This window comes from Myotis myotis, unplaced genomic scaffold, assembly GCF_014108235.1.
Source record: "Myotis myotis isolate mMyoMyo1 unplaced genomic scaffold, mMyoMyo1.p scaffold_m19_p_12, whole genome shotgun sequence".
Classification (NCBI taxonomy): domain Eukaryota; kingdom Metazoa; phylum Chordata; class Mammalia; order Chiroptera; family Vespertilionidae; genus Myotis; species Myotis myotis.
This window is the reverse complement of record NW_023416316.1, coordinates 70,905,616-70,919,481: the sequence shown is the minus strand read 5'-3', so window position 1 is coordinate 70,919,481 and position 13,866 is coordinate 70,905,616. Positions and strand designations below refer to the sequence as shown.

At 54.4% G+C, this 13,866-nt stretch overlaps 2 protein-coding genes across 2 annotated transcripts in view; both read left to right on the top strand.

The window, feature by feature from the left end:
* LOC118666859 (NUT family member 2G-like) overlaps positions 1-635 on the top strand; it is a 4,655-nt gene extending 4,020 nt beyond the window's left edge. Inside the window, exon 7 of the mRNA XM_036329145.1 lies at positions 587-635. Within this exon, the coding sequence (XP_036185038.1) occupies positions 587-635 (49 nt within the window). The remainder of the gene's footprint in view (positions 1-586) is intronic.
* A 2,477-nt stretch (positions 636-3,112) lies between these two features.
* Positions 3,113-7,447, top strand: LOC118666858 (NUT family member 2G-like). Its single transcript, XM_036329144.1, has 6 exons — positions 3,113-3,948; positions 4,091-4,219; positions 4,689-4,828; positions 5,289-5,533; positions 5,917-6,033; positions 6,590-7,447. Exons 1-6 carry the CDS (start codon positions 3,113-3,115, stop codon positions 7,445-7,447), a joined length of 2,325 nt encoding a protein of 774 aa, XP_036185037.1.
* The last annotated feature ends 6,419 nt before the right edge of the window (positions 7,448-13,866 follow it).

Below are 13,866 nucleotides of genomic sequence, written 5' to 3'. Positions count from 1 at the left end.
GGTCCTTCCTCCCAGAAGTCTGGGCACTGCATTGCACAATTCTGGCCAAGAACTTTAGACCTGGACACACTCTAAGAGACGCTTGCCACTGACACCGTTCCTCCTGTATTTATTCAGTACGTGGGGGTTTTCAATAAATGTTTTTTTTAACAGATGTTTCCGTTGCAAGACTGTTGTTTTAACATTGATGAAGACATGACTGTCTGGGCCAGTTTCCGTTGACATGGCAGGTAGCATGGGAACAAAGTCACCCTGCCAGCCCTCCTTTTTTGTATTATATTGCAGAATTGCAGTTGGCAATAGAACGTATATATAGTAGCAGAATCAACTTACTGACTTGAGTTTGTCATACTTTCCAAAGAAACTGAAATTATAGCATCATCTCTCCGGTCATTTGCAAGAGGAGAAGGAGGCAGGAGAAAGACTCCTCACTACATTTTCCATTTTGCACAATTGTGAACTATGCAAAGGCATTACTTGCTTTAAAAACAGTACATTAAAATCACTCAAAGAGTAAAAAATTAGACATTGAACAACATAAAACTCTGAGAAACAAAAAGTGGTGATGTCTGGTCTTACCCTGCAGGCTACAGGGCCTTGCCCTGATGGACTGGAGCAAAGGGGATGGTTTGTAAGGCTGGGCGGCTGCATCTGCAGGGCTCCCAGCACTGGGCGGCACTTGGGGCCATGGGTCTGCTTCCTAAGGAATGATGTGCACACAGCCTCCGAGCATGCTGCCTCTGCTGGGTCAGTCCTAATTTCAAACACGGGGTTCCATGTGGCCATAGTTTGCCATTATTTCTTCAGGCTGCATGCTCTGGATTTTGTTCAGAAAGTGTAGTCTGTGTTGAAGTCAACCAAGACCAAATAGGAAGCAGGTTAAGGGACCCAGAACTAGGGTGATGGATCAAGAACTGAAATAAAGGGCCCATCAGGTGACTTTGGGTGCCTAGAACTTAGAGAAGGTCATTACTGCTAGTGTGTCTTTAAATTTGTGAGTTTAAATTTGAAAGGAACTGCTGGTTCTCGCCTACCTATCAGAGCCCTCCATGGAATGCCCCCCCACCCCCACCCCAGCCCATTGGTCCTCGGCCCCTCCCCCGCTGCAGAAGGTCTGGAGCCCTACATTCTACAGTTCAAATCCAAACCTTCCCTCCACTGGATGCTGAGCAGCTGTTGGAGCAGCTCACTCTCTGGATTCTCCACTTGACTTTTCTCATTGTGGAGGCTACTAGGCAGCAGTGGTCAGTGAATGAGCCTGCGGGGATGGCTTCAGTAGGAGGTAAGACTATAGATTGGAGGGGGATGTTTTAAACACTGAGATGTCCCTCAAAACTTGGGGTTAAACTGTGACACTGGGGAAACACGGTTTGACTGAAGTAGGGGAGGGAGCGAGCACTGGACCTCCAAGGACCTGTCACCCAGGGAGACTGGGACCCATGGGAACCTGTGAGGGCACTGGCAGGAGGGCTCCTAGAGGTGGGTCAGGGTGGCTCAGGGAAATGCCTGGGTGTGGAGAAAGGACGGCAGCAGGCACATGGGTTCTTCCCAGAGGGGAGACAAGCCACTGCCACGTGTGTGGGGAGGAGTGGGCGATGTCGTGGGGGTCGCACAGGGAGGGTCACGGGAAAGCCTAGTCCTGTGTGCTGTTCTTCGGGCAGCTGGAGCTTGCCCCACAGTATCTTTCTAAGGGACTTGACCTGAGTTCACTAGAGCTAATGGGGGCTGTGGGAGGGTCTTAGCCAGAAAGCTGTCCAGTGGGGCTGTCTGTGGCCAAGTCCACAATGAAATGTCCTTCCTGAGGGCTGGGCTGGAAGGTCCTCCAACTGCTGGAGCGCAGAGCTTCTCCCCTCCTTCTGGCCCCAGAGCTCACTCCTCCTCAGCCCAGGGAGCTGCTTGTTGGCTTGGATTCCACAGGGGCATGGCGGCCCGCCTCCCTGAGCTGTCCCGAATCATTCACCCTGTGGCCACCCAGGAATTCAGACCTACTTTCTCTTGTCCTGTATCTCATGGTGCACCCTCTGCCCTGCCCTTTACCTTTGAGATGAGGGGTTTGCTCAGAGTCCATGTCCCTGCTTCAGGGACAGAAAACAGATGTGGAGCCTGGGTGGTGTCCGTGGAACATCTGTGAAGGCAGATTCCTTTATAAAGGGGGAAGGGGAGTGAACAGGGGCAGGAAGACCACAGTCTGTGTCAGTAGTAAACGTCCGAGGCCGCCTGTCCTGAGGAATTAGGGGCACGTGGTGTGCAGCGTGCTCTCCTGGACTAGGTCTGCTTGAGTTCCTCTGAGCGGGGACGTGTTCAGACAACTGTGTCCCACAGTCACCGGCTCACACCTGCTTTCTACTGGGCATTCACTTTCCACTGTTGGGAGCTGGAAGGGGAAGGACCTCACACAGTCTGCAGTCCCATGACCCATCTAACAGGACAGCAGCTATGGAAGTTTCTGGAAACCCCTACCAACAGCCCCACTTTGCCGCATTCCTTGGCCTTTCTGTAACCCTCTGTAGCCAATGCTGGCTGTGAAATGACAAGCTCCTGAGGAGCCATTAGTCTGAGCGCTGGGGCCGAGTGGCAGGACCTGGCCCATGTTGGGTGTTCACTGTTGGTTCTGACACACATGTGCATGCTGGTCAGTGCGTTCAAGGGTCAGATCAGGGTCCCTGTGCCTTCTTGTGGGGAGACATTACTCAAGGGTTTCTGTGTTGTTGTGCAAGCCCAGGACAGAAAAGGGGTGATTTATATTGAGTAAAAGGAAGACTGAGGAGCAGATGGGGCCCTAATATTTTAGACACGGCCTGTTCTCAGAGGCCCTTTGGGTGCCTAGAGCTTACCTTGGAGAAGGTTACTACCGGAGTGGGTCTGCCTGGGGTCGTTGCCCCCAAAGCAGACAGCTGCCAGGGCCAGGCATGAGGCTGGCAGGGTCGGTACCAGGGAATCCTTAGGGCGGCTCTCAGGGTCAGCACTGGCTGGGGCCGTTTCTTCTCGCAGACCGTGCTCAGGGAGCCTTGGCGATGGGGAGCAAGCTCTCCAGTGGAGTAATTCCCAACTGGAAGTCACAGTGTGACAATGACCTGAGGACATGTGCCACAGCCGCAGTTTGTCCATCCCAATGGCCCTGCCCTGGGAGACTCACTGCTCTGATTCCCAGTGGCTACAGGGGGCCCAGAGCGCCTCAGTGCTGTTTGCTGGTTCTCCTCCTCCCTTCACCCTTTCCTTTGTCTCAACAGCATCTGCAGTGCTGGGAGCGGATGTGACCCTGAAGCCCAGTGCCTCCATGACTTCTTTTATGGCACGGCACTTTCCCCAGCCCACTACTGGCCCCACCCACCGGCCACCCTGGGAGCAGCACTTGCCGCCCCTCAGGATCCTGTCATTCCCTCCTGGCCGCCCCCTGGTGCTGCCCGCTTTGCCCAGGACACCTGTGGTGGCCGGAGATGCTGGTCAAGGCCCCGTTGGGCCTGAGGCTTGTAACATCATGGACCAGGTCAGGTCAGAAGGGGGACGACCACAGCCCTCCCAGACTCAGACCATTGTCCTGACTCAGGCCCCCCTCAACGGGAGTGCTCCAGGTGCCATCTATGGGGGTGCTGTGTGTCCTGCACCCCTCTTCTTGGAAGCCACTGCGGTGGAGACGATTATGTCCTCCTCCGCATTTGGGGGCACCCAGGCCGGCAATGGAGGTTGGTGTCCCGGCCTTCCTCCTCAAGCTCCACCACCAGCTGCCCAGCTGGCCCCCATCATCCCCCGAGTGGACCCTGGACCACAGCCACATGGGGCTTCCAGGGAGGGTGGCCTGGCCGCCTCCCAGTCCAAGGCCTCGCTGGATGACGCCTGTAACCCCAAGAGTGTGTATGAGGACTTCCGTCGTTGGCAGTGCTTCAAGGCCCTGGCCCAGGGGCACCTTCCCCAGAGTCCTGATGTGGGAGCTCTTTGCTGCTTCCTCATGTGAGTGCATTGGGCAGGGCAGGGGCTGTGCCTGGAGCTTTCAGTCCTGCCGGGTGGGGTTGGGAACCTGGCACCACTGAGCTGGGGTGGGCAGGCGGGTGGAGGCCAGGCTGCAGCCATGACTGACCCTGAGCCATTACAGGCCAGCGCTCCGGTCCCTGTCCCGCCTGAGGCCCACCATGACGCTGGAGGAGGGAATAGGGCAGGCCATGCAGAAATGGCAGCGCAAGAGCAACTTTGACCGGAGGGTCTATTCTGAGATGGCAGAAAAGTGAGTCAGGGTCCTTGGTCCCCACAGCTGGGGGTGGGGGTGGGGAGCCTGACTGCGGGGCAGGGTCCAGCTGTGAGGTCTCATCAGAGAGGAGGGTGGTGGGAGGGTGTCACTCAGCACGGGGTCCCCGCAGCCCAGAGGCCCTTCTCTCCTGGGGAAGCCTCTCCCTCAGCTTCAGAGTGTGGGTGCTTCTGTCCCACCTCCCGGGAGCTCCCCCCTCCTCTGACGCTGACCTGTCCTGGGCTGGACATGAAGGCTCAGGACAGGCTGGGGAGAAGGTTCCCAGCCCCGTGGGCAGACTCCAGCCAGAGGGGCTGTGCAGGAATGTGCTCAGCCAGCCTCCTGCCTCCCTAGTGTCCAGGCCTTGACAGGCCCAAGACACTGGCTCTCCCATCCCTCCACCCACTGCTGCCTTTTTTGGCTCCCGGCGGCCTCCTTCTCAGCACAGCTGTGCCCCCCTCACCCCCAGGTTCATGGAGTTTGAGGTGGAGGAGCAGATGCAGTTTGAGAAGTTGCAGTTGAAGAAGGGGGCGCACACCCAGCCTCCTGCTGCCCCACCGAGACCTGATTCTCGGGGGCCCCCAGCCCCAGTGGTGGGCAGGCAGCCAGGTAGGCCAGCACATTCCCACGGGAGCCCATGGCCAAAGGCAACAGGGCCTAGGGCAGGCCACTGTCCCCACCCACATGGGCCCTTCTCCTTCAGGGGGGCTTTGTTCTTTCAAGGGAAACAGCCCTGAGAGCAGGGTCTCTGAGCCTTTGTCCCCATTTGGTCTGGACCTGGTCCACTTTCTCATCCCCTCTCCCCGCTCCCTGTCAAAGGCCCCACATGAAGTCTGCTGAGAAGCAGGCTGGCTGCAGGGCCCCTTGTTGATTCGGTGGCTCCACACGTCCTCACACATGATTCTCTTGGGTGCTCCCCTCTGGCCTCTCCCCTCACATAGTCACAGGCTTCAGGTGGCCCGACCCAGCCACACCCATATTAATGCCCCAAACACTGCCCTCAGCAGCGCATGCCCTGGAGGTGGGAGCTTTATCCCCTCACGCTCCCTCCTCTTCCCTCTCTGCCCAGCGCGCACTACCAGGAAGGCTGTACCCAGCGCCCAGTGCGCCCACACACCCCAGCCGCCCTGGGAGACTGAGTCCCGCAATGGGACCCCCCCTGAGGCCGAGCAAGAGGACATGGACATCATGGATGAGCTGCCCATGGGGGCGCCAGGTGGAGGACGGGAAGATGAAGAAAAGGAGTGGCTGCAGGACGAGGGTCTCCTGAGCTACCTGGACCAGCTGTGCTCCCAGGAAGACTTTGTCACCCAGGTGGGCTGGCTGGCAGCTCCGGGTCTATACGGTCCCAGAGGGAGGCGCTGCGGCACCCAGACCCGGGTTCTCCCAGGCTGATGGGATTGGGCTCTGCTCTTTGTTCCTGAGCTGGATGGGTGAGAGAGTATGTGTGTCTGTGTGCATGTGTGCGCTTTGTGTGGGTGTGGTGTGTGTGCTTTGTTCATGTGTGTGTACCCGTGTGTGTGTATGTGCATGTATGTGTTTCTGTGTGTGTGTGCACCTGATGACCATGATGGAGTAAAACACCCCCCTGAGCAGGAGGACAGGTGGGTCTTGGCTTTCCCACTTGTGCTCCAGGCCCCGCTGACTCCCAGTCTGCTCCCTGCCAAGGGGCTCACAGCCGCTTCCTTCTGTCCCAGGTGGAGGCGGTCATTCACCCCCAATTCATGGAACAAATAATGTCCCCAGACGCACAGCAGGATCCCTTGGCCCTAGCTGAGGAGTTGGAGCAGGAGGAAGGGCTCACTGCTGCCCAGGTGAGCCAGGGGAGGGTGGACATTAGGGAGATGGGAGGGGGACCCCAAGTGAGCCATCGGACCCAGGGACCCCAGGGGAGTTAGAGGAGGGACAGACCCTAGTGAGTCAGGGAGGGAGGGATCCAGGTAGATCGGTGGTGGGGGGCCCTCAGAGAGCCAAGGGAGGGTGCACACAGGTAAACCAGGGCAGGGAGCAGCCCAGGACCAGGACACACATGCCTGTGTCCACACCACCCCTGCCTGCAGGCACCGCATGCCAAGGGGCCAGTCCTGGGTGGGAGCAGGGCAGGATGACAAGAAGGAGAGGGCTACAGAGAGGACGGGGTGGGAACCCAGAAAGGGAGGGGCCAGGAAGCTGAGAATATGGCACAGGGGACAGAGGAGAGACACATGACTGTGGTGGATTCCAGTCACGGTGTCACCTCCCCCTCCTCCCCCCTGTGCCATTGTCCCATCACCCACGCTCCTCCTACACACACACACACACACACACACACACACACACACACACACACACGTGTGTGCAGCGTCAGTCACTGTCCCTTCTTCCTCCCAGCTGGTAGAGAAGCGACTCCTGGCCTCCAAGGAGGGGGACGTGCAGGCACCCCCGAGTCACGGTGCTCCCCTGTGGGGCTCAAGTCCTTCTGAGTCTGCGACCAGCCAAGATGCCCAGAGGCGTGACCGTGGCCCCCAGCTGGGGGTCAGTGACAAAGCCTGCCCACCAGAGACCGACTTCAAGGACCAGCAAAGGCGCGGCCCAGCAGGCGCCTACCGGCCCAGGCCCCAGGCCTTTGCTGTCTCTGCGGGGTGTCAGGAGCACCCAACACTCCGGGCTCGATGCCCCCCCGCTGCTCCCCAGGGCCACGGGCCTGCTGACTGCGCACTGGGCCCCAGGGAGGCCTGCGTCCCCAGAGAGGCCTCTCCTGTCAGGGAGACTCGCGGGCCAGCGGACAGGCCCCGTGAGGAGGAGGAGGACCTCCGCAGCCTGGCCTTCCTCTGGGCCTCTCCCGGCCGCCTGCTGCCCTGCGCGCTCTCTCTGAGTCCTGTCCCCGCCTCGGGCCTGGCCTGCCCTGGACGTCGGGGGCCCCGGGGCGCGGCCCAGTCCCAGCCCCTTCAGAGACGAGGCCTCAGCCGAGCTGCACCTGCCGCGTCCAAGTCTCAGAAGACCCCCCGCCCAGGGGCCGACCTCGGGGTCTGTGGGCGGCCAGCACTGGCTCTGGGGCTGGTGCCCTCCTCACAGCCTCGCAAGAGGAAGTGTGACCCGTCTGACCCAGGGAGTGGGAGGAAGCGGCACTGCAGCCAGGATGGAGCAGAGGGTTGTGCCCCCCACTGCCAGTGCCCCAAGGGGCCCAGACTGCATGGGGCCTGGCTGTCCCCCAGAGGAGCCAAGGGCTGCTTCTCATTGCAGGGCTGATCTTGCTGTTCCACTGACATGGGAGGATGGGAGGCAGGAGGGAGGGCGGGTCCCTTAGGGCAGGGGTGGGCCTGGGTGGGGGTAGGAGGGAGGGCAGGACCCTTATGGTGTGGGTGGGCCTGGGGTGGGGGTAGGAGGGAGGGCAGGACCCTTAGGGAGGGGGTGGGCCTGGGTGGGGGTAGGAGGGAGGACAGGACCATTAGGGTGGGGGTGGGCCTGGGTGGGGATAGGAGGGAGGGCAGGACCCTTAGGGCAGGGGGGGGACTGTGGTGGGGGTAGGAGGGAGGGCAGGACCCTTAGGGCAGGGGTGGGCCTGGGTGGGGGTAGGAGTAGCACCTTTGGGGCATTGTGGGTCTGTTATGAATAAAGATAATTTTGTTTGAAAATGCTCTGGAGGCCGCTGTGTCTGTACTCGGGTCTGCGCTGCTCCTTGGAGTGGGGACCTGAGAGGAAGGGAGGATGCGGGAGGTCCTGGGCGCTCTGCATCCACTGGGGACCCTCAGTCCCTCCTCCTGATTGACAGGGACCTCTTCCTGCTCCTGGGAGCACACAGCTCTCCAATCCCCAGGGACCCCTCCCACCACTTCTGCTCCCAAGGCCGGACTGTGGCCTCACCCGAGAGGGAAAGGCTGGGCCTCAGGGGCACCTGTCCCCCATGGGCCTCCTGCAGGAGGAGCACCCTCTGTCTCAGCGGGTGATTGAAAGTGGAGGGGGTGAGGGCTAGGCTAGAACAAGGGGGTGACAGGAGAGTAATGGCGACAAGCCTGTTAAAGGTGGGTACACGCGGAATGGCAGAGGGTGGGGAGGATACCAAGTCCCTTGGGGGATTTCTGTGTGGGACGATCCTGTCCAGCTGGGGGAGGAGGACCCCTCTGCTGTGGCTGGGGGAGGGGCTCAGGGACAACGGGGATTCAAGGACGCCCACGACTGCTGTCCCTTCCCTCCCAACCAGGGCTGGACTCTTGTGTGACAGATGCTGACGCAGATTTACATCCGCGTGGGAAACAGGTGCTACTCACAACCTGTGGGGCCCTTTCACAAGCACGACCAGCAGGGGCGGCAGGGGCCCAGGTGCGTGTGGCCCCAGGGCTGGTGGCAGCTGAGATCCCGGCTGAGGGAGGGGCCCAGTCACCGGCTGTGGGCACTGCTACCGACCCCACAGACAAAGCGGGGACCCGACCCCGGATGTAAGCGTGAGATGAGCCAGGGTGAGGGACGGAGCTGAGCCTGGAGGAGACTCCTGTCTGCAGAACTGCCTGTCCCAGCTCTGCTCCCACGTGGCCACGCCCTGGCCCTCACCCCCTGCCTCCTGGCCACTGCCTCTTCCCCAGGTTCAAGTCTGATTCCTGCCCTGGGCTCAGGTTGGGTGGGACGGCTGAGGCTCCCGAGCACGGCCCCTGCCCACCCAGCATGCAAAGCTGTGGCCCCGGGCGGCGGTGCAGCAGCAGCGATGGGATGGGGCGGAAGCCGCGCAGTGAAAGGCGGCCTGGCCCTCTGCTGCCCCACAAAGAGCTCGGGCGAGAATGGACGCATGTCAGGGCCTTCACCCCTCCCCCCCCCACAAAACCGCAGGTCAGCCCTCAGGTCCCCCCTGCTGCCTTCCCTTGTCCCGTGTGGCGGGCAGCACCCACTCTCCCAGCTCCTGGGCACTTTGTGAAGGAGACTTCTCACCTGGGCCCGTCTTTCCCCGGCCGCTGCCCCCTCCCTGTCCCGCTGGGCCTCAGAGAATCGGGCTCGGAGGTTGTGCCAGACTCTGTGTGTGTCCTGGGGCTGGTGCAGAAGCTGCCTCCCCTCCCGGGTGAGCATCCCCCCCATGAGCCCCGATGTGTCCCCACCTGGGTGGCAGGCCCTGGATGCAAATGTGTGGGTGACGGACAGAGCCTGGACCCTTGGTCACTGGTGCGGATTAGTCCTGTGACGTCTCTGCTTTCAGGGTCTTGGTGGTGAAACAGGGTAATCGCCCCCCGTCCCCGGGCCCCCACCCCTAGGGTTGTCAGGAGCACTGAGTTGTGTTTGAAAGGAACACACTTGCTCCACCCCTGTGTGCCTTGTCACCATCATCAGGTTCACACCTGGCCCCGGGTGTCTCTGCGCCTGTCCTCACTCGCCTGCTGTTTCTGCCTTTGCATCATTGTTTGGAGGAACAGTTCCCAGGGGGAGGCAGAGCCTGGGCTGCCCCCACCTCGGAGCCCTGGGAACCCCGAAATCTCCCTGGCACCTGCACAGTGGGGCCGACTGGAGGCCTATTGCTGCTTCAACTGTGGGCGAGGCCAAGTCCACGGGGTATGTGGAATCCTGGAGAGATTTGCACATTAGCGTTTGGAAAATACTATGGTAGGTGCAATGGGGAGAAAAGGGAAGAAGTGTTTCATATTTCCCTGCAGCCAACCTTCTTTATTACAAACTTATTACAGGCAGTTCTGCAGACATAAATAAAATGAACTGGGTTTATAATAAATGAATGGAAAATAAACTTGACATGACACCCTGGAGGGCAGTGCATCAGGCAGGAAGCAGGACGGCGCTCCAGTGACTGAGTAGAATCTGTGAAACGGCAATGCCCTCCCGTCACTCCTCCAGGGAAATCATGATGCTCCCTGTGTGCTCAGTGATTTCTGCTGCTCCACTTCCTTGTAGCTCCCGGTGGGAGGTTGGGGGTGGGGGAGGGGGAGTAATGTTGTAATATTGCCTCCTCCCCTAGAGAGCCTGGGAGTGAGTTTCTTTCCCCTGTTTTTCTGTGAGGAAAGTGGGGCTGTAGCCAGTGGCCATACCATGAGGTTCCACTCAGACTATACCACCTGATGAGTAGGCTCCTGATGCAACAACCCCCTCTGTGTGCCCATCCACCATTCTCAGACTGCCAGATGGGTGTTCACTGTTTGCCTGGCAATTATAGACCAGCTCTTGCTCAAGACATCCTGTGACACGTACCTTATAGCATTATCTAACCATTAACACAGTTAGCCAGTTTTCCCTATGACTTTTACATAAAATTGTATCTTCTCTATTTCTTAACATTAGCAAAGGAAACTCATTTTTTTAATGGATTTCAGAGAGGAAGGAAGAGGGAGATAAAGAAACATCAATGATGAGAGAGAATCATTGATTGGATGCCTCTTGCGTGCCCCCTACTGGTGATGTAGCCCAAACACCTGTGCATGTGTCCTGACCAGGAATCAAATTGTGACCTCCTGTTTCATAGGTCAACACTCAACTACTGAGCCACACCTGCCAGGCTCTTTTTCATTTCTTTGTTTGTTTGTTTGTTTGTTTATTGCTTAAAGTATTACAAAGGGTATTACATGTGTCTCCTTTTTCCCCCGGCCCTTGACAATCCCCTGGCCTCTCCTACCCCCCAGTGTCTTATGTCCATTGGTTATGCTTATATGCCTGCATATCAGTCCTTCGTTTGATCTCTTACTCACCCCCTTCCTGCCCCCCTACCCTCCCCGGCCTTCCCGCTGCAGTTTGACAGTCTGTTTGAGGCAGCTCTGCCTCTGTATCTATTTTTGTTCATAAGTTTATAATGGTCTTTATTATCCATGAATGAGTGAGATCATGTGGTATTTTTCCTTCATTGACTGGCTTATTTCACTTAGCATAATCTTCTCCAGCTCCATCCATGCCGTTGCAAATGGTAAGAGTTCCTTCTTTTTTACAGCAGCATAGTATTCCATCGTGTAGATGTACCACAGTTTTCTAATCCATTCATCTACTGATGGGCACTTACGCTGTTCCAGATCTTAGCTATGGTGAATTGTGCTGCTACGAACATATGGGTGCATATATCCTTTCTGATTGGTGTTTCTGGTTTCTTGGAATATATTCCTAGAAGTGGGATCACAGGGTCAGATGGGAGTTCCATTTTTAGTTTTTTGAGGAAACTCCATAATGTCTTCCATAGTGGCTGCACAGGTCTGCATTCCCACCAGCAGTGCACAAGTGTTCCTTTTTCTCCACATCCTCTCCAGCACTTGTCGTTTGTTGATTTGTTGATGATAGCCAGTCTGACAGGTGTGAGATGGTACCTCATTGTTGTTTTGATTTGCATCTCTTGGATGATTAGTGACTTTGAGCATGTTTTCATATCTCTCTTGGCTTTCTGAATGTCCTCTTTTGAACAGTGTCTGTTTATGTCCTTTGCCCATTTTTTGACTGGATTGTTTACCTTCCTGTTGTTAAGTTGTATGAGTTCCCTATAAATTTTGGAGATTAGGCCCTTATCAGATATGACATTGGCAAATATGTTTTCCAACGCAGTGGGCTTTCTTGTTTTGTTGATGGTTTCTTTTGCTGTGCAGAAGCTTTTTATTTTGATGTAGTCCCATTTGTTCATTTTCTCTTTAGTTTCAAGTGCCCTAGCAGCTGTATCAGTGAAGAAATTGCTTCGGCATATGTCTGAGATTTTGTTGCCTTTGTATTCTTCTAGAATTTTTATGGTTTCTCGTCGTACATTTAAGTCCTTTGTCCATTTTGAGTTTATTTTTGTGTATGGTGTAAGTTGGTGGTCTAGTTTCATTTTCTTGCATGTATCTGTCCAATTTTCCCAACACCATTTATTGAAGAGACTATCTTGACTCCATTGTATATTCTTGCCTCCTTTGTCAAATATTAATTGAGCATATTGGTTCAGGCCGATTTCTGGGCTCTCTATTCTATTCCATTGATCTATATGTCTGTTCTTGTGCCAGTACCATGCAGTTTTGAGAACAGCGGCTTTGTAATACAGCATGATATCTGGTATTGAGATCCCACCTACTTTGTTCTTTCTCAGGATCGCTGCAGCTATTCGGGGTCTTTTTTTTATTCCAGATGAATTTTTGGAGAGTTTGTTCTAGTTCTGTGAAATATGCTGTTGATATTTTAATGGGAAGTGCGTTGAATTTATAGATTGCTTTGGGTAGTATGGACATTTTAATGATGTTGATTCTACCAATCCAAGAACACGGTATGTGCTTGTATCTCTTTATGTCTTCCTCTATATCTTTTTTAAATGTCCTATAGTTTTCTGAGTATAGGTCTTTTACCTCTTTAGTTAAGTTTATTCCTAGGCAGCTTAATTTTTTTGGTGCGATGGTAAATGGGATTGCTTTTTTAGTCTCTCTTTCTGCAAGTTCACTATTGGTGTATAGAAATGCCATAGATTTCTTGGGGTTAATTTTGTATCCTGCTACATTGCCAAATTCATGTATTAAGTCTAGTAGCTTTTTGATGGAGTCTTTAGGGTTTTGTATGTATAATATCATGTGGTCTGCAAATAAGGACAGTTTTACTTCCTCTTTTCCAATTTGGATGCCGTTTATTTCTTCTTCTTGTCTAATTGCAATGGCTAATACTTCCAGTACTATGTTGAACAGAAGTGGTGAGAGGGGGCATCCCTGTCTTGTTCCTGTTCTTAGGGGAAATGGTGTTAGTTTTTGTCCATTGAGCATGATGTTGGCTGTGGGGTTGTCAAATATGGCTTTTATTATGTTGAGGTATGATCCCTCTACTCCCACCTTGCTGAGAGTTTTTATCAAAAATGGGTATTGGATTTTGTCAAATGCTTTTTCTGCATCAATTGATATGGCCATGTGTTTTTTTTCTTTCAATTTGTTTATGTGATGTATCACGTTTATTGATTTGTGGATATTGTACTATCCCTGCATCCCTGGGATAAATCCTACTTGGTCATGGTGTATGATCTTTCTGATGTACTGCTGGGTCCGATTTGCTAAGATTTTGTTGAGGATTTTGGCATCTATGTTCATGAGGGATATTGGCCTGTAATTGTCTTTCATTGTGTTGTCTTTACCTGGTTTTGGTATGAGGGTGATGCTGGCTTCATAGAATGAGCTTGGAAGTGTTCCTTCCTCTTGGATTTTTTGTAGTAGTCTGAGGAGGATAGGTTTTAGTTCTTCCTTGAATGTTTGGTAAAACTCCCCTGTGAAGCCATCTGGTCCTGGGTTTTTGTTTGCTGGAAGCTTTTTGATGACTGCTTCAATTTCTTCCATAGTTATTGGCCTATTGAGATTTTTAGATTCTTCCTGATTGAGTTATGGAATGTTGTATTTTTCTAGGAATTTGTCCATTTCCTCCAGGTTGTCTAGTTTGTTGGAGTAGAGCTGTCCATAGTATTTTTAAACAATCATTTGTATTTCTGTGATATCTGTTGTTATTTTGCCTCTATCATTTCTGATTTTCTTTATTTGGGTCCTCTCTCTTTGCTTCTTGGTGAGCCTGGCTAGAGGTTTGTCAATCTTGTATATCCTTTCAAAGAACAAGCTCTTGGTTTCATTGATTTTCTGTATTTTTTTTTTTGGTCTCTATGTCATTTATTTCTGCTCTAATCTTTATTATCTCCTTCCTTCTGCTCACTCCGGGGTTTTCTTGTTGCTCTTGTTCTAATTCTTTGAGTTGTAGAGTTAGATGATTTACTA

Excerpts from the sequence above, each read along its gene's own strand:
- LOC118666858 (XM_036329144.1), top strand. The coding sequence starts at position 3,113 with ATGGCCCTGCCCTGGGAGACTCACTGCTCTGATTCCCAGTGGCTACAG. Across the intron at positions 4,220-4,688 it reads TATTCTGAGATGGCAGAAAA|GTTCATGGAGTTTGAGGTGG; the intron begins GTGAGTCAGGGT and ends CCTCACCCCCAG. Across the intron at positions 6,034-6,589 it reads AAGGGCTCACTGCTGCCCAG|CTGGTAGAGAAGCGACTCCT; the intron begins GTGAGCCAGGGG and ends TCTTCCTCCCAG.